The sequence below is a fragment of the Colletotrichum phormii genome (genome assembly GCF_030913505.1).
Source record: "Colletotrichum phormii strain CBS 102054 chromosome Unknown BDP81scaffold_18, whole genome shotgun sequence".
Taxonomy (NCBI): domain Eukaryota; kingdom Fungi; phylum Ascomycota; class Sordariomycetes; order Glomerellales; family Glomerellaceae; genus Colletotrichum; species Colletotrichum phormii.
Genome location: NW_026851460.1, coordinates 117,295 through 134,365, shown reverse-complemented (window position 1 = coordinate 134,365; position 17,071 = coordinate 117,295). Strand labels below are relative to the sequence as shown.

At 54.6% G+C, this 17,071-nt stretch overlaps 4 protein-coding genes across 4 annotated transcripts; 2 read left to right on the top strand and 2 right to left on the bottom strand.

Annotated features, from left to right (window-relative positions):
- Positions 1-1,914: 1,914 nt before the first annotated feature.
- BDP81DRAFT_452345 (uncharacterized protein) lies at positions 1,915-5,121 on the bottom strand (the record flags this gene model as incomplete). Its single annotated transcript, XM_060592736.1, has 4 exons — positions 1,915-2,073; positions 2,218-2,220; positions 2,513-2,607; positions 2,811-5,121. 4 exons carry the CDS (start codon positions 5,119-5,121, stop codon positions 1,915-1,917), a joined length of 2,568 nt encoding a protein of 855 aa, XP_060441845.1.
- Positions 5,122-10,068: 4,947 nt separating this feature from the next.
- On the top strand, positions 10,069-11,770 carry BDP81DRAFT_273894 (major facilitator superfamily transporter; the record flags this gene model as incomplete). The annotated part of the gene is made up of 3 exons (XM_060582952.1): positions 10,069-10,287; positions 10,357-10,593; positions 10,658-11,770. Coding segments are annotated over 3 exons (1,569 nt in total), but the record flags the coding sequence as incomplete, so codon positions are not given.
- A 121-nt stretch (positions 11,771-11,891) lies between these two features.
- On the bottom strand, positions 11,892-14,127 carry BDP81DRAFT_71376 (beta-lactamase-like protein). The gene is made up of 2 exons (XM_060596198.1): positions 14,012-14,127; positions 11,892-13,896 (listed from the first exon to the last, which is right to left on the bottom strand). Exons 1-2 carry the CDS (start codon positions 14,055-14,057, stop codon positions 12,008-12,010), a joined length of 1,935 nt encoding a protein of 644 aa, XP_060441843.1. The 5' UTR covers positions 14,058-14,127; the 3' UTR covers positions 11,892-12,007.
- Positions 14,128-14,707: 580 nt separating this feature from the next.
- On the top strand, positions 14,708-16,267 carry BDP81DRAFT_397140 (major facilitator superfamily transporter; the record flags this gene model as incomplete). Its single annotated transcript, XM_060588277.1, has 2 exons — positions 14,708-14,852; positions 14,910-16,267. The coding sequence occupies 2 exons, from the start codon at positions 14,708-14,710 to the stop codon at positions 16,265-16,267; spliced, it is 1,503 nt and encodes a 500-aa protein (XP_060441842.1).
- Between the last annotated feature and the right edge of the window lie 804 nt (positions 16,268-17,071).

The window sequence follows — 17,071 nt, the reverse complement described above, 5'->3', positions numbered from 1 at the left end:
GGTATTACCACTGGGTATGTGTGTAAGTATGTGACTTACTCGGGTCGTGATAGACAAGACCAACGGACGGGCCCAAAGGCTCCATCTAATAGGGAGCCCCGCAGAGATAAGCAAAGCGCGCCGGGGGATGGTTGGCAGCTGGCTGGGGCGATCAGAAGTGTGGGCGCGGGGGGGAGGAGACTTGAGGAGAGCGAGGAGAAAGAATCCCTGCTTTGCGGGAGGGAGGCAACGTCAGAGCGGACGATACCAACGATAACGGAGAGAAAGTCGTCTCGTCGAGAACATCTTAACGCGTTTCCATGATCCATTTCCTAATGAAGATGCCCCCATTCCCACGTTTCGATTACCCAGCCGTCGAAAGGTTCCACTGGCGTACACATCCGAATTCCGCGCCTGGTCGACGCATTGCAGCAACGGGCCAACGGCAAGCCATGAGATGAGAATCACCTCAAGCATTGGGGTAAGACGAACGTGGTGCCCGACGATAGCCACTGATCCGAAAGAGGAGACTTGGTGGAACAGTTGGTACTTGGGAGACAAGGGACCCAGAAAATCCCCGGCAGTCGTCGATTGGGCGGCCCACGCATCAAGCATTTGCTGAGACTTTTCTGCTCCTTTCGCTCCCTTTCAGCTCTCCCAATTGGCGTCAAGCTGACCGTCTGACGTGCTTCACGTTCTGAACTTGTCTCCAAGTCTCTCTCCAAGGCTTCAAGCCACAAGCTTTTGGCCTGTAGCCAGATCTCCTAATATCTTGGCAATGGGTCGAGCGACATCCGACGTCGGATTCGGCCATCCATGGGATCAAGGAAGAAGACCCCCCATTATCCGATAGACGTCGAGTTGATGGTTGGCTGAAGCACTCAAAAGACCGAAGAGACCCTTGGAGAAGCGCGGGTGAGAGGCGAAAACTTGGGGCTTAGCTCCAATTACTGCCGACAAACGACCGCGTTCTCACAGACCGACGGTTCTGTAATTACTGCGTGACTGCTTCTGCTGCCGGCGGCCACGCCGAGAAGGTGTGTAGCGTCCTCGAGGAACGCGGCAGCAGAAGCCCTGCTTAGCTCCGGGTTGGCATGTCCATGTTCCGTACCTTTCCCATCAACAAGGGGCATGGCGGGATGATTTGCGGTGCCATCGCAGGAGAAGATGCACAGAAAGCGGGTAGAACCCCGACAAAGAACCAGCCCCGGGTCCAAGTCGCCCAACATGAAGGCAGGCTACGCCGCTACGAAGCGCGGTCTGGCGTCGTCCCAATCACGGTTGGCGGGAACGTTCGGGGCCTGACTCGCTGGCCTGCAGAGTGCAGACTGCAGGATTCGGAATGCCGTACCTAGTTTGTCTGTAGGGCGCGCGTTTGTCTAGGTTTGGCTGTCTTTGGTCCTTGTAAATTGTCTTGGCTCTCAACTCTTCGGTCAACTCGTACCCATCACCAACAGCCAGAACGCGGCTTTCGAGACGAGACAGAGACCTGATAGTAATCATATGACAGTAGAGTGGTGTCAGGCACTAACGGATCCCCGTCTCGTCATCCGGGGAAATTCACTATCACCGCGCGAACCCTCTTTTTGGAATGTGTTTTATTACGTACATTTGGTGGTATTAAATGGGTCGATGCGCCCCAAGATAGGATCCAGACCGAGAGGGGCGCCGACGCTTGACCGATCAAACTGGAACCAGTTCGGCTTGAAGGAAGATAATGACAGGCCGGTATTCCGTTTGCAAAATATATAATCAAGACCGGGAGCAAAAAAAAAAAACACGGGGAAGCGGCGCATGCGTGGGGTCTCTGAGATGCGGCGATGCCCTCCACTGTGTGATGTGCAGCGTGTTCACCGAGACAGGTACGAGTTTTCAGCATTGCAATGGCAATACAAGCAGTAGGTCATTGAGCTTCGTTATATGCTTCTTGCACTCCTAGGGCGCGCGTTTGACAACCCAACTGCCAGGGGGATCTGATCGGATCTTCCAAAGCGCATTCGCGGCTCTAAGGTCAACAACACTGCGGCCGGCGCGGAGCCAGGCCCGGTCCCAAACTCTCGGGGCGGCGCCATCTGAAAGTGAGACTTTGAGAGCCTAAGAGAGGGAAAAGTGGTGGTGTGAGCCGGGAACGCGTCCCGGTCCTCTCCAGCCTTAGGACCGGCTAGGTCCCGGCCGCCGCTCTGCAACGCCCGCCCCGTTGATCAATATTCGCAGTAATTTTTCACGTCTCACACTCACAGTCTACAGGCCGTAAATACGATTGCATACAAAATCAAATGTGGTAAGATGAAGAAAAAGTATCGGGCCTTGACGGCGGATCCCGCCAAGCCCATGAAGATGCATGAAATCTCGCAAAGTTTCGTCTACCAATCGTTCCAGTCCTCAATCGCGGTCCGTACGGAGTACAGTCGTACTGGACATTGACAGGTCTTCATCTCTCGATCTCGAACTCATTCGTCATCTACGGGCATAATGTGTGCTTTCTAGCGTCACGTTGAAGGGGCGGCCTTCCCATCCTCTCTGTCTCACTCACTCTCTCTCTCGCTCTAACAATCTCCTCCTCTATGACCCAGTCCTCCTTCGACGGGTTGCCCGATTGCAGGGTATCACGGTAAGAAAAACAGCAATCTAGACTTTCGCCGAGGTGACCGTGACTGTGATGGTCTCCTCAGCCCCCTTAGAGGTCACAGTCTCAACAACGGTGTCGGGTTCCTCGTCATCCTCTTCCTCTTCCTCCTCGATCTCCCTACCCGACGAGTCTACCTGTCGCCGGTCGCCGCGCCGCCATCGCCCCTTCAACCAACGCCGTCAACTCTTGCCACTGCTCTTACTGCCGTTGACTACTGTCTTGGGCGGCCCCGCCGTCGCGCGAGGGGTGCGATCGCCGCTGCTCCGGGTGCCATTTGTAGGAATGTAGAAATCGTAACGGCTCGGGAAGAGAATGATGTTGGCCAGTCGGAGGAGTTCTGTCTCCGCTTCCGTCTTTGACTTGTTCCTGATGCCCTCCTCATCGTCAATGTCCATCGCATCCGCGTGTTTGGGCGGGACGACACCCGCTGGTTCGACATCGTAGGGCGCCAATCCCATCGCGCGGAGGCCGTCGACTCCGCCGTACTCCTCGACCTCCTTGGCACCGGGACGGTCTTGATGGGAGGCTTCGCTGCCCAATCCACCGAGGGTATCAAAGTCCGGTCCCGGTTGGCCGGTCTGGAATGCCTTTCTCTGGCGAGCGAGGAACAGGGCATTTGTTTGCGTCAAGGGGCAGACGGGGGTGTACGTGAGAAGGGAGAGCTCGTTGGACTCGTTCTGCAACGACGGCGGAACACCTAGTCTGGTGCCACCCGTGATGATCGAGTAGGCCTGATCGCAATGCCAAATGACGTAGTCACCAGCCTGCAAGCTAGGCATAGAGACCAGACTCCTGCGCAGATGCAGATGCGGGTGCCAGCGTTCCGTGAGACGCTGAGCATGGCCCGGAACAGCTCCGTGGATGATGGTATTGGGCTCCAGATCGAGAGTCCAGTTGGACGCATCGAGATACGCAGCCCACTGGTCCGCCTTGCCGCCATCCGGCTGCTCTGGCGGCCCACGCTTCGGCGAGAAGAACGGCCGTAGGAGGAAGTACGCGGCCACCAGCTTGGGCGACGGCAGCACGCGTACCATGCCCTGCTCGACCTCGGTGAGCGCGAGGATGCCCTGGAACATGCGGAACACGCTGCAGGCACCCGCGCCGTTGTACAGATCCGTCGTGGCACCGACTCGGCCGGCCGGGTCCCAGGGGTCGTAGGACTCCCAGTCGCCGCGGAAGACGGCCTCGTAGGTGCCGCCGCGGCCGTAGCCGTCCGGTTCCCAGCGTTCCAGGCTGCCGCTGTCGATTTGCGCAATGACGGTCGACGAGGCAGTGGTGCTGAGAGAGTCTGCGGCCGAGTTGCCAGTAGGCTGGCCGACGGCGCCGAGTTTGTCGTTGTGAATGCGCAACCGATCTGCGTAGCTTACGGGTGCGCGGGTGATGTGCACGTCGTCTGTCGATTCCCAGAAGGACATGGCGAACTTCTGCGCGCGCAGCATGTTGGGATGCGCGCGGGCACGTACCTGAACGGGCGTCCAGAAGAGATCAATGCAAGTAGGATCGTGAAGCGCGGGTGGTTTGAACTCGCGATTCTTGTCGAGATAATCGTGAGTTTCGTGCACCCATTTCTGAGCATCGTTGGGCGGCACAACGCCGCGGATGACGGCTACACCATATCGGCGCAGCCTGTGCGCAAAGGCCTCGACGCGGACAGGGTCATTGATGTCAGTGAAGTTGATGGACGGGATCAGCTCCGATCCACGGCTCGAAATATCTGCAATTTCGGTCCGTAGAGCATCGATCAGACGGTGCCACGAAGCCTCAACGGCGGCCTCGTGGCCGGCAATGAGCCGCTTCTTGACGCCGGCGAAACGCGACGGCAACGGGATGGGTTCCGCCCCGTAAAAGGAGACGACGGGGGGCTCCATACTTTTGGGGAAGACCTTGCGGCTTGCAGCGGCTGCAGCTGCGGCGGCGCCGGCCACTGCAGCAGTGGGAGTCGAGGTGGACGAGCGCGTCGTCGCGGCGGAGGTTGCAGCTGTGATGGCCGCAGAAGAAGGGGGCGAGGTGAGGAGAGTAGAGGTAGGGGAGACGGAGGTGGCCCGGGACACGGCGGTGGACGACGGCGGGGTCGTCTTAATAATTCTGGAAGAAGTCCTGCGTCTTCCTCCTCCTCCTCCTTGCCCTCCTCCTGATGGTTGTCCAGGTCCTCCTCCTAATAACGGTATCCCTCCCCCGATGCTCCCACCGCTTCCGCTTCCGCTGCTGCTGCTTGACCCTGTACGTGTACCTGACCCAAGGCCCCTGCGAGTAGACTTCTTCCCCAGCCGTGATTTGGGGGACTTGACGGACGGGGAGGGTCCAGCGGGAGCTGGTGTTGTGCTTCCTGAGCTCGTGTTGCTACTGGTTGTCTCGGTCAGGATCGCTGTGTTGCCGGCATCTCCAACTCCCCCAACTGCTGCACCTCTTCCTCCTCCATCTCCTCCATCTCCATCTTCTCCTCCTCCTTTGCCCCCCTCCTCATTTGCGGGGGGCGCCTCGGTGGGGCCAGCGGCCCAGCGGGCCAAGATCATCCGAGCTGCCGTCGCCCAGAGATCGAAAGGGGGGGTGTAGTGGGGGAGGGAGACTCAAGTAACTCTTATTACTCGAGACTCTCGAATCGAGAGCGGCGTCAGCAGTGTGTCTGGATGCACACACTCACACTGATACACGCCTATGCGTGAGTCCTGCAGCCGACTCACAGGTTGAGGTATGTACAGATACCAAAAGGTTTGCAATTGATCAGTACAAGTCCTGCTCAACAGAACCTCTTGCCAGCCAACAGATGCGATTTCCGATAAATGATCAATGTTGTTTATGGCCCGGTCTAGCTCTCGAATAGAGGGTAAGAGCGAAAAGTTCAAGTGCTCAAGTGACTGTCAGACTGATGCGTTGTGTTGTTGAGACTCATGGAAAGTGAGATCGAATATCCTATCCGGCTGGCCGAGATGAGATTGACGCTGTCAGTTGATCCAATCGTTGCCCCAAAGCAAGGCTCCTCAAGGGGCGAACGAACGCAACGCGTAGACCCGGTTCTCAGTAGTCTTCTTTTTATATATCCCGAAATGTCTCGTGACGGCGCAAACCACACCACAATGTCGTAGGCTCTCAACGGATGTTATTCCCAAGTGGTGGAAAATGGAGACAACTCCTGTCCTGCAGACGTATTGATCCAAAAACCCGGGCAGACAGCGGGCGGCGGCGCAGGAACAGAGCAAGTTCTGGGCCTAGTGTCGCTCGGGGGTTTTCTTGACAGCAGTTCCGAATCGAGTGAAGAATGGCACCTCGTGACCGTCCCAAAGAGGGTTGGAAATAGTGGCGGACCAAGACGGCCGAAGTGGTAAGAAACGGTAGTTGGCTTCTCTCCGTTTGTACTGTGCCTCGAAGAAGACGAAGAAAATATCTGTAAGAGTGTCGATGTGGCTGAAATTCACAGAATTCACAGGAGAGCCTTTTCAAATCAAAGTAACTCGCACAACGTGTGTACTCTTGGGGCATCACGAAGACTTTATCATCAAGGGATTCAAGGCCACGGCCCGCAGCACGACGCAGAATGTGTCCACAATTCTCATCTTTACCTTAGCGTCAGCATAGCCACAGGAACAACAGGATACAGGGCCGACAAGCTGGTCCGGCCGTTCTGGGCTTGGTCTGGGGGGGACCATCCATCTGCGACGAGATAGATTGCTTCAAAGCCCTCACTTGCACCAAGACGGTCTTCTTCCGGGTGAAAAGAGGATAGGACGGGAGGGGGCGCCGCGGAGCTTACGGGCAGATTGAGCGCTCGTGGCCCCATCACGACCTGCCCGCCGGGCCGCGAACCCGCGCAGCAGCGCCACGGCTAATGTGCGGAATCTCACTCTGAGCGTGGGTTGGTCGGAGCCTGGAACAGCCTCCTCCAGAGTCTCCAGACTTGCTAGAGTTTCTGAGAGTCTCCCCGGCCAGAGAGGCCGCTTCTTCCTTGGGCGGCATCCTTGTCACAGTCTGTCGTTCTATCCAATCAACCCCCGGTCTCACGTATGCGTGCCATGGACGGAATCGTACAAGAGCCGTTGGGAATTTGGGACTTTTTGGTCACTTTGAACATGGGATTCTACGGAAGGAGACCAGTCGGCTTTGCCTCATTCTCCCTGGAGGCATCATACGGACATTCCACTGGCTAAATCCCAGAGTCTCTATCTTTCACATCGGTAGTTCGGGACATGTATTCAGTGTTCAGGGCCAGGCCACAGTCAGCCACCCAAACCCTGACCTTCGGGGCACATTGCGCCGCAGCTGAAAGGGTGACAAGACGTACTCAAACTGAGTCGCGCTCGACATGCGACTTCATGCCAAAAAGAAGAATTGCGTTGCGAAATCGAGAGCATGTGATGATGAACAGCAATTGCAAAACACTTGTCCAAAAGCCTTTTAGGTTCTCCTCCTGACGTCTTTGCATTGATAATGGTCATGTACTATCGCCATGTTGTGCGCGTTTTCGGATGCGAACATGACTGGCAGCTTTTCACGTAATTCTGAGACGCGGACCCGAAGAGCTTCATGAGGGCCGAAAGGCTGGATGGCCAGAGGACTACTCCATTACTGATGAACACTGGCTTGTAAGTTGCAACGTTGCTGCAGTTCGTTGGGCCGAACTGCTGACTGGCCAGACTGAGCGATACCAGACGAAGGGGTGACGACGCCAGAGAAGTAATTTTCCATCTGGATTTTCGAACTTGTTTGAGAAGGATGACGGACGGCGTGAACCCTCACTCACTCCTCAAGGTGAACTAGGTATCAGAGCGTGGCAACAGCGAAAGCGACGTGAACGCCCGCGACCGATGGCGATATGAGCCTCCAATGCCGTGTTTATTTCACACAGAGGGGTGGCCCAGACTGGACCGTCGGTGGTGGGAGAGTCGACCTCGATCGAGATTTGCCTTTTGGCTCCTGGTTTCATTGCCAACGTTTCGTGCGCGTCAACACACACCACCTGTTCGTTGCAGACGGTCCATTGGGACCAATCTCTACCACACCAAGGAGCAGTTCAACCAGTCAGTTCAAAGCATGTTGGCTCCGGCCTACGGAAACTGGCAACCTGGGAGCATCCCACGAAAAGACTCCGGTGGCCCAGCAGTGCAGCACCAAGGAGCACCAAGCTGGCTGCTGGCCCCCAAATGTCGGACAAACGCAGAGGCTCCGTCTACCCCGGTTCCCCGAGACCCCCAGTCAGTCATTATGATTGCGGGCGTACTAACTCATAAGCAGGGCTTGCTGTTCCGTTTCTGCCAGGGCTTCTTCCAGCCGCCGACATTGCAGGAAGGGTCTCCTGTTTGCCGTCTCGCGTGGATTGGACTGGGGGACTGGGGCCAGAACTTCACGCGCACTTTTCAGTGATACAAATATCCGTACATTACGACGGATACTGCCTGCTTGGTCATCAGTAACCGAAGATTCTGCCCCGATCCACTGATCCGAATGGAGGCATAGAACGAGCCCTTGATGCTTGGGTTAGATGGTCCCGAGGGAAAAGTCCGCAACACGGCACACGCCGCCGTTGAATGGCACATTGCCCGCATTCTGCACGTCTTGCAGAGTGCCAGACAGGAAGGATCCGGCAATACGACGAACCCTGGGCTACGACGAACGAAATGTCCTGAGACCTGATGGTCTTCGATGCTCGGCCGCCGCAGACTAATAGATTCAGTGTTACTATCTGTACCAGCCTAACTCATTGCAACTTTCTGACCAACCAGTCGCGTGCTCTCACGACTTCAACTTCTGATGTGAGGAGCTACTTGGAATAAGGATTCAGTTGGGGATTCAAACGGACGAGCGGTGCATATAAGACGTTGGTTCTCGGACTCGTCCTATCATCATCGATTAGTTTGGATAAGGGGTCGCGAGTGGGTGTTGGGTGTATGTGTGTGTGTGCATGGAGTCTTCCAATGCAGCTATTCCGTCCGATTCCTGCCATTGTAACTCGTTCTTCCGCATGCTTCTCTCGCAGCACCCTTCTCTTGCAGCAACCACCAACGTCTTTCCTCTTCTATAGGTAGACTACAGATCTGCACACTACAACGAGGCTGTTAAATCGGCGGCTCGGCCGAAACTCATATTGCCCCAAATGCCGCCGATTGGGACCATGGCACGGATGGTGCCGACAGGCAGATCCCAAGCCGAGATTCGACAAGAATGAAGAAGCACCCAATGATCCAATCTCGTCCTGGCGGCCAGCCCCTCCCGAGATTTGACTTGGAGGATCCTCATCTCCATCGTGATCAGACTTTCTGCCCAGCAAATAGCGTAGCACGCAGAACGACCCCTCCACTGTCCAGTGACCAACCCATTACCCCCCCAGCCCGCCAAACCTGTCAATAAACTTCCGCTTGAAACGGTTTTGGGCGAGTCGTCCGTGATAGTCCAGGGGTACCCGTCGACCTCGACGTGCCTCTATTTCCTTCCAAGCGACTAAGCCTCTGGAGTCTCTCCATAGACTGCCAAGATTGACGATTTAAACTTTAGGCACGAACCTTGTTGCCATCAGTCGGACGGAGTTTGCTTTTTTTGCTGCTCACACACGCATACTCTGCTTCACCGCTTGGCTTCGTCTTCGTCTGTTCTTTCTAAAATCCCCTTCCAAAGTGTTTGCGATGAAGGAAACCAAACAGGCTTGAACCCCGCCAACCCCGCGACTGGGAATGGCGCCCATTCATCAGTTCCCCCGACTTCCAGCCGTCCTTCTCTACACCATCTTCCGCCGTTGTTGATACACTACTTGCGTCCGCCAGGGACAAACCTGTGCACGATCACATCGTACCTTAGCTACCTACTGTACTCTATCTACCCCTTGCTTGCTACCTCATGAGCAAGCCTCGAGGGTCCAGGGGCCATGGCGCCGAGTTTCAGATGGCGGTTAGCACGCTCAAGGAGAGAGGAAAAATGAGCCCTACTTTACGACAGTACACAATCTACCTCGAGGTTTGCTGGTCTTGGCCCGTTGTAACTTGTAATTAACTCGAATAAACTTTTTGTGATGCCTTCCCAGATCGTCAAAAGATTGTCACAGTCGACGACCGAACATGCCGTACGCTTTTTTCCTCCCAACTTTTGGTTTGGCACGCCTTTGCCCCTACTTCTCTACTCTATCGAACCCAGGCCCAACGTGGTCTCTTTCTCCACGCACCACATGTCAACAGAAACTCTCGACAATTCCATGTTCTTCATATTAAGGGACCTGGTCTCCCGGTCCCGTCAACCTTAGTTTGCTGTCGTCTCCAACGGGTTGTTCTGGCAGCACACCGGCCGTCTTTAATTTGACATTTTGGTCCAATTTTGCAGTAATCGTGTCCGCTCACTATTACACGAGTCTCTCTCTATCTCTCTCTCTCTTTGTCTATCCTCTCTCTATCTCTCATCTCTCTCTTTGTTTTGTTCCTCGATTCTCCTCTTTTACGGACACAATGAGCCGCGCCAGCAGTCGATCTCCAGACCGGCCGGCCTCGGCCAACCTTTCTGGCAGCATTTACCTCATCACCTCCGATGGCAAGACACTCAAGCTACCCATGCCGAGTAATTCGCCCTACGATCCGTTGAACTGGAGCTTGTCGAAGCGATTCGTCGCCATGGGAGTACTGATATTATATTCAATTGTTTCCACGCTGGAGACGCAAGCTGCCAGTCTAATGTACAAATCTCTCGCTGTCGAGTTCAACGGACAGGTATAATTCCCTTCCCCAATCAGGCGGTAATGCCTCAAACCAGTTAAACCGCCACTTACACTATCCCAGCAAGCCGACAAGTTTCCACTAAATCTTCTTGTTTCAACACCGAGCACAATATTCCTCGGTCTCGGGGCATTTCTCTGGATACCCCTGTCGGTAGCCGTCGGAAGACGACCAGTCTTCTTGCTGGCTTCGTGTTTTCTGACACTCGCCACGGCCCTGGCTGCGAATGCCTCGGGTTTCTACCAGCTCCTCGGGGCTTTGGGTTTGCAGGGGTTCTCCGCCGGGTTGAGCCTGAGTGCGGTATGTCACGGCCCTTCTATCTCCGTCCCTCTTCCCCGGTGCTTGACTGACTGGTGCTTTGCAGTCCATCTTGATTGTCATTGACTTGACCTTCATCGACGAGCGCCCAAATGCTCTAGGCATGTTTTGGAGTGTCGGGTGCGGCGCTGGCCTCGTGTCCCTACGCATCGTCCCGGCACTTGCGGCTCCAGGATGGAGAAGCTTTTACACGGCCTGGCTCGTCCCTTGCCTCGCCGTATTCGTCTGCGTCTTCTTCTTCCTGCCCGAGACGTACTTCGTCCGACCAGCCGTCGCCTTTGACGGCCACATTCTCGTCCAGGATGGTTCGGAAAAGGTCAAGATGTACGACGACTGGGAAGAGCTGCCAGGCGGGAGAGCCAGCGCGGCCATCCAAGGCGAGGCCGTCCCCGAGACCGTCTGGCAGGGCATGGTAAGGCGATGGGGAGTGCGTAAGAGTGGTGCAGGGTTCGGGGAGATGTGGACGTGCTATGTGCAGACGATGCTCTGCGCATGCAATCCCCTCGTTCTCTGGGTCGCGATCCTCAACGCCCTCAACTTTGGCGCAATGATCTTCATTGGCGAAACGTACGGGGTGGTCATGTCCCAACCGCCGTACAACCTTCCCGAGCGTGTCATCTCCCTGGTCAACCCTGTCTCGGCGATCGGTTCCCTTCTCGCCTGGCCCGTGTCGACCATTTTGACATCGCGTGTTGCCCGCCGTTTGACGCTCCGCAACGGGGGAATCCGAGATGCGGAACACTACCTCATCGCCTTTCTCCCCGCCGTGCTGGCTGGTGCGGGCAGCGTCTTCTTGTACGGTTTCACTGTGCACTACAAATGGAGCTTCATCTGGATCTTCGTCTCCTATCTCATCAACGCCTTCAGCGCGGCTGCCTACGGCATCGCGTCAACACTCTGGGTTACTGAGGCTTTTCCTCGCTGGGCGGCGCCAGCCATGGTTATCGTCGGCGGAGCGGGGTACATGTTGAGCTTCGCGACGAGCTACGCTGTCACACCGTGGCTCAGATCACAAGGTTACCTAGGTGCCAACTTCGAATTGGGCGCTATCCTCCTCGTCGTGGGAGGCGTCGCTGTGCCCCTTGCTTTCTGGGGAAAGAGTTTGCGACAGTACATTGATGGCCGGTGGGGTGTTTCGGAAGCTGGAGCGTTGCGTCCACAATAGGACAACGCGGCAAACAGAACGTAAATGGAGTTTGCACCCATGTATGGCCCAGTCAGTATCATGGGAGGTTGGTCATATTACAACGGCGTTGAGACCCTATTTCCTTAGTTCACGTAGCTCGTCAATGAACTAGACCCGATCATCAATGATAATCATAGTCACCAAGACTGATGGCCCGAATCCATGCCAATGGTGATGCTCTAGTATATATCGCTGAGACAATGGTCAAGCTCAAACCATTCCAAGATCCGTATCTGGAGTAGTATGGTGATCAATCGTGGAGAGGAGTCCAATTGGCGTCCACTCCCCGCCGAGGAAATTTTGCTCCATGGCATAATATGCATCCGCCCGAATGTGAGAAACATCGGCAAATAACACGAGTGGTGTTGGTACAATATGCGGAATCGGAGACTCCAGAACGTTCTGAGAGTTTTCTACTCTGCTGGAGAAGTCATGCCGCTCCCGTGTGGGGATCCGTGCCTCGACGGAACCGGGGTTGGTATCGAGTTGCAGTACAAGCGTCTCTTCTATGGCAACGGCGGAAGGTTCGGATGCATTGCTTTCGTGACTATGCGAGGAATGCAACGCCGTGATGTGAGCCTCAGTTGCCGGCAATTGACTGCCTCCAAGGCCTTGGGATAGCGGTTGTTGGAGGATCCTCAAACTCTCGGCGAGTTTCTCCATCTCCATATCATGGGCGAAGGTATCGCCAGAGCAGAAATCACCAAAGAGGTATCGTATACTAGTGGTGTTTCTGAGCCAGTCGGCAGGGTTCACTGTGCAAGGCCACACATCTTTGGGGCGAAAGACTCGGACCAGGTCGCATAGCTCTTGATAGGACGAGTGTCGGGAGTACGGAAACGTGATAAACCTCGGCAATTCTCCACTTGGTCCGTCTATTGGTGGTTTTAAACTTTGTGTGGATTGCTCTTCAAGCTGTTTCTTTCGACCAACTGCTTGAAAGACGTCCATAATGGCTGCTTCGTTCTTCTCTCCAAAGGATGCAAGGTCGAGATCCAGGGAGAGGTTGCGCCCGGTTTTGGCACCCGTCTCGAGGAATTCAAAAAAACGAAGCTTCGCCTCTGGGGATATATCCGCTTCTTCAATCAGCTTTGAGACTGCCGCGATGTCTTCCGTTGACAGAGGATCGAGTTCGGCGTCGCGCTCTAAATCATCCCCGCCGCCGCCCACACCAACTTCAGCAATATCAACACCACTTCGAAGATGCGCAATGACCGGCTGAATGGACACCACTTTGGAACTTTTCACAGTGTTACAAAAGTTTCCCCTCTCGCAACTGTGAAGTCGGACATTTTTATCTCGGGTGAGGCATCCAGGGTGGGGTGTATTACCACACACGTAGCCGGCTAGAGCAGGGGCTTCTGGACATAGATGAATGGAGGAGCTGAAACGATCATTGGTTCTCTTGCCGGTGAGCGATGAGAAGATGCGCATCTTGTAATCGTCGACATGGATTCGGGACTTGAGGGCTTTGGCCAGAGCTATCCAGACCTGTTCGTATCCATAGGTCCATGCTTGGATGTGGAAGACGGTGTCGTCTGGGTACTGCGCTACTTTGCGAAGTAATTCCGCGGTACCCTCGGCCTTGGTTTGGAAAGGTATGTCCTTGATGAAAGAGGTGTCAAGGTAGATCTTATCGAGCGTTTTCATGCCGGAGGTGTACTCGATAATGGCCGGGTTTCTGGCAATCGTGTTCACGAACCATGGCTCGCTCCGGATGTCGCCCGTGTAGAGAATGGCGTGATATGAATCCTCAATGAGGAACATGACAGCCCCTGGGCAATGATTTGCGTCAAACAGGGTGACCTGGATGTGACTGCCCGGCGCCAGCTCCAACGTCGTGGGGGTCTCCAAGGGCAACGGCTTGAGCAGATTCTTCAGATGCTTGTAGGTCTGCACGCGTGCCTCGAGGACACCTTTGGCGTAATTGATGCGACAAGGGTAACGCTCAAGACGGAGGAGCATCTCCCGAGTGGCTGCGGAGCAGTAGACGAAAGGAGACCGCAGGGAGTCGAGCCCAGCCAAGTGATCACTGTGTATATGGCTTAGGAAGCATGCGAGAGGCGGACGACGGTCTGCATGTTTCCGAAAGAAGTCAACTGTGGTATGATTAGTGATTGCTGTACGGATCGCTAAGGCGCACCCAACGTTGTGAGGTGAATGCTGTGAGGCAACAGACGAAGCGCGTTGTGCATTGTTAGGGAGAAGACTTACTTCGTATGTCAGGGAACTCCGCGACGAGTCCGTTGAATGTCGACATGTTGCCGATTCTTCATTATTCAGGCCGTGGAAACACGAAGAGCAATCATGTGATGCTGTCGAGAAGTGAGGTTGAAGTTGCGTCGGAAGAAGTAGGTGAACTCACCTGAAAGGGGAGCACACGATTCGGGAAGGAAGCTCCGGTCCACTTCTGGCAAGCACCAGATGTAACCAGCTGGCAGCGATAGCTGATAGATCCGTCGGCGTAATGTCGGATGAACCAGACGGCGGCCGGAACAAGTGGATCTGGACTTCCGGCTCCGGATTCGGACCCGAAAGAAATCTTGCGCGCTGGGTCTCGATTTCTTGTCCTTTGGCAAGAATCAGTCTACATGACTTATCCTATCGAAAGTTGGAGAGGAGTCTTCTGAAGAGTTCCTCCCATTACCTAAAGTATCAAGTTCACAGCAGTGTACAGATTTCAGCCGCGGGGGCTCACTGTTGCGATTGAAAATGGGGCAAAGTCTCAACTCCGGAATAGTGGGGCTCAGCTCCGGAGACCGTTCGTCATGGTCAAGCCTATTACAAGACATCGGCATCGGTTGCAATTGTATTTAGTCTGGCTTCTCGTCCTCTCAGTCCTAATGGATTGACTGTTGTTAAATGGTTACCAACATACCCTGAGTCTGTCAAGAAAGACAAACCCCCACGATGGCTCCTCAAAGCATAGAACAACCCCTCAACGCCAACAACACGGCGGTGCCCCCCTCGTCTAATCAATCTCACGAACCATATACCATCTTTGATAAACATCAAAAAAGAGTCATCATAGCTCTAGTCTCTATTGCAGCTACTTGTGAGTCCAGTGGATGACTCTGATAGACGTCGCTTTCCCTGCTAAGTTAGCCCCCAGTCTCAGGCTTCGCCTCAAACATCTACTTCCCAGCCCTGCCCACCATCGCCAACGGCCTAAACGTCTCAGTAGAGCTCGCCAATCTCACAGTAACCACATACCTCATATTTCAGGGCCTAGCACCAAGCATATGGGGTCCAATCTCAGACGTCAAGGGCCGACGGGTCGCCTATTGCTGCACCTTTGTCGTGTTCCTGGGCGCATGCATCGGTCTCGCGGAAACCAAAGACTACGCCACTCTAATCATTCTCAGATGTCTCCAGAGCACCGGGAGCGCGAGCACCATTGCCGTAGGCTCAGGAGTCATCAGCGATATCACGACTCGGCAAGAGAGAGGCGGGTATATGGGCGTCTTCCAGGCCGGCTTGCTGGTTCCCGTCGCCGTTGGACCTGTGATTGGAGGCGCTTTGGCTGGATCTTTGGGATGGAGGAGCATCTTTTGGTTCCTGGCCGTATACTGTGCCGTCTTCCTCACATTTCTTGTGCTGCTCCTACCGGAGACTCTGAGGCCCGTGGTCGGCAACGGTGCTAGAACACCGAGGGGTTGTTTAGGAAAGTACCCCTTAATCGTCTACCAAGCATCCTCACAAGTCCCTCGGTATGCCGGCGCATCGATTTCAAAGAAGGCGACAACCAAGCACGTTGACATCACTGGACCCCTTCGCATACTCTTCAACAAATGCGCAGCACCTATCGTGGTGTTCCTCGCAGTCTACTACGCGGTATGGCAGATGAGCATCACAGCCATGTCAAGTCTTTTCGAATCACGCTACGGCCTAACAGAAACTCACATTGGCCTGACGTTCATCGCAAACGGCGTGGGCTCCGTGATTGGCACGCTGGTCACAGGAAAACTCCTTGACATTGACTATCAGCGTGTCAAGGCAAAGTATGACGCGAGCAACGATCAAGAAAGCACCCTTGCGAACTCGGACCCCCACCAGGGATTTCCAATCGAAAAGGCACGTCTCCGTCTCATACCAGTCTTCGCGCTATTACAATGTATATCCATCGCAGTCTTTGGCTGGACCATCAACTTTCCTCGACAGGTGCACATCGCAGCGCCCATCATATCGACATTCGTCACGGGCTGGACCGCCGTTTCGACACAGTCTCTAGTCATGACGTACCTCATCGACATCTTCCCCGACCGCAGCGCCGCGGCTAGTGCTAGCGTCAACCTCGCCAGGTGTCTTTTCGCCGCCGGCGGTACAAGCTTTGTGATGCCTATGGTGAAGGGAATTGGGGTAGGATGGGCTTTCACTGTGTGTGTTGTGGCACAACTGGTTGCGCTTATAGGCGCGGGGGTGCAGTGGAAGTTTGCCGCGCGATGGAGGAGGGAGATGGGCAATGGCTGATCAGTATCTCTAAGAAGATAACGAACATAAATGGAGAACCCAGGGACGATTGGCGCTATGCTTCAAGGGTGAATAGAGTACAGTTGGGTTTATAGAAAGGATAGACAAAAGTACAAGCTCCAGCCCCTTTTCAGGGCATTCCGTGCCCCCTGTAGCGGCTTGAAGATCCCATTATGGTCAGTGGTCTCCTTGGCGAACAAGAAGTCTAGAGCCTCGTTGATAGGGCATCAGAATGACTCCAAGAATCTCACAAACTCAAAGAACGTAGACATCAAAGTGACTCGTAGGAGCCCCTCCAGCGCGAAACCCACCCATGAATATGCACCTTCCCCATCAAAGGATGGCGATGGTATCTAGTAGGAGGAAGACGCCGGCGTGTTCTTGGCGAGAGAAGATGGGCATGTCAGAGAGGTTTTGCCATTTCGAGTAAAATTGGAAAGGGAAGGATGAGGTGAGCCCGATATATCAGGCCAAGATGATGGTGGAGAGAAATGGCTTAGTGTCCATGGTTATCGAGTAGATCTCGTTGATGAGTCGTCAACTTGATTGATAAGCTTGCCATTGAGTCTAGTAGCGAATCTCTTGAAATCTTATATTTCTATCCGATCACAGTCAAAATAGCTTCAAGCGCGGATAGCTCAGAGAAATCATTCAATTTCAAGTGAAGCCAGCGGTGAAGAAATTCTAATGCTCCGTGTTCTTTTCTCAGTGAGGTGAATTCAAACCACCATCCTGGGCATTGATCCCGTCTCGCTCGGAGTTGCAAAAGAGACTTTTTGAAGTCCACGCATCGCCAGGATACCG

Excerpts from the sequence above, each read along its gene's own strand:
- BDP81DRAFT_71376 (XM_060596198.1), bottom strand. The coding sequence starts at position 14,057 with ATGTCGACATTCAACGGACTCGTCGCGGAGTTCCCTGACATACGAA. Across the intron at positions 13,897-14,011 it reads GGAGTTCCCTGACATACGAA|TTGACTTCTTTCGGAAACAT; the intron begins GTAAGTCTTCTC and ends ATCATACCACAG.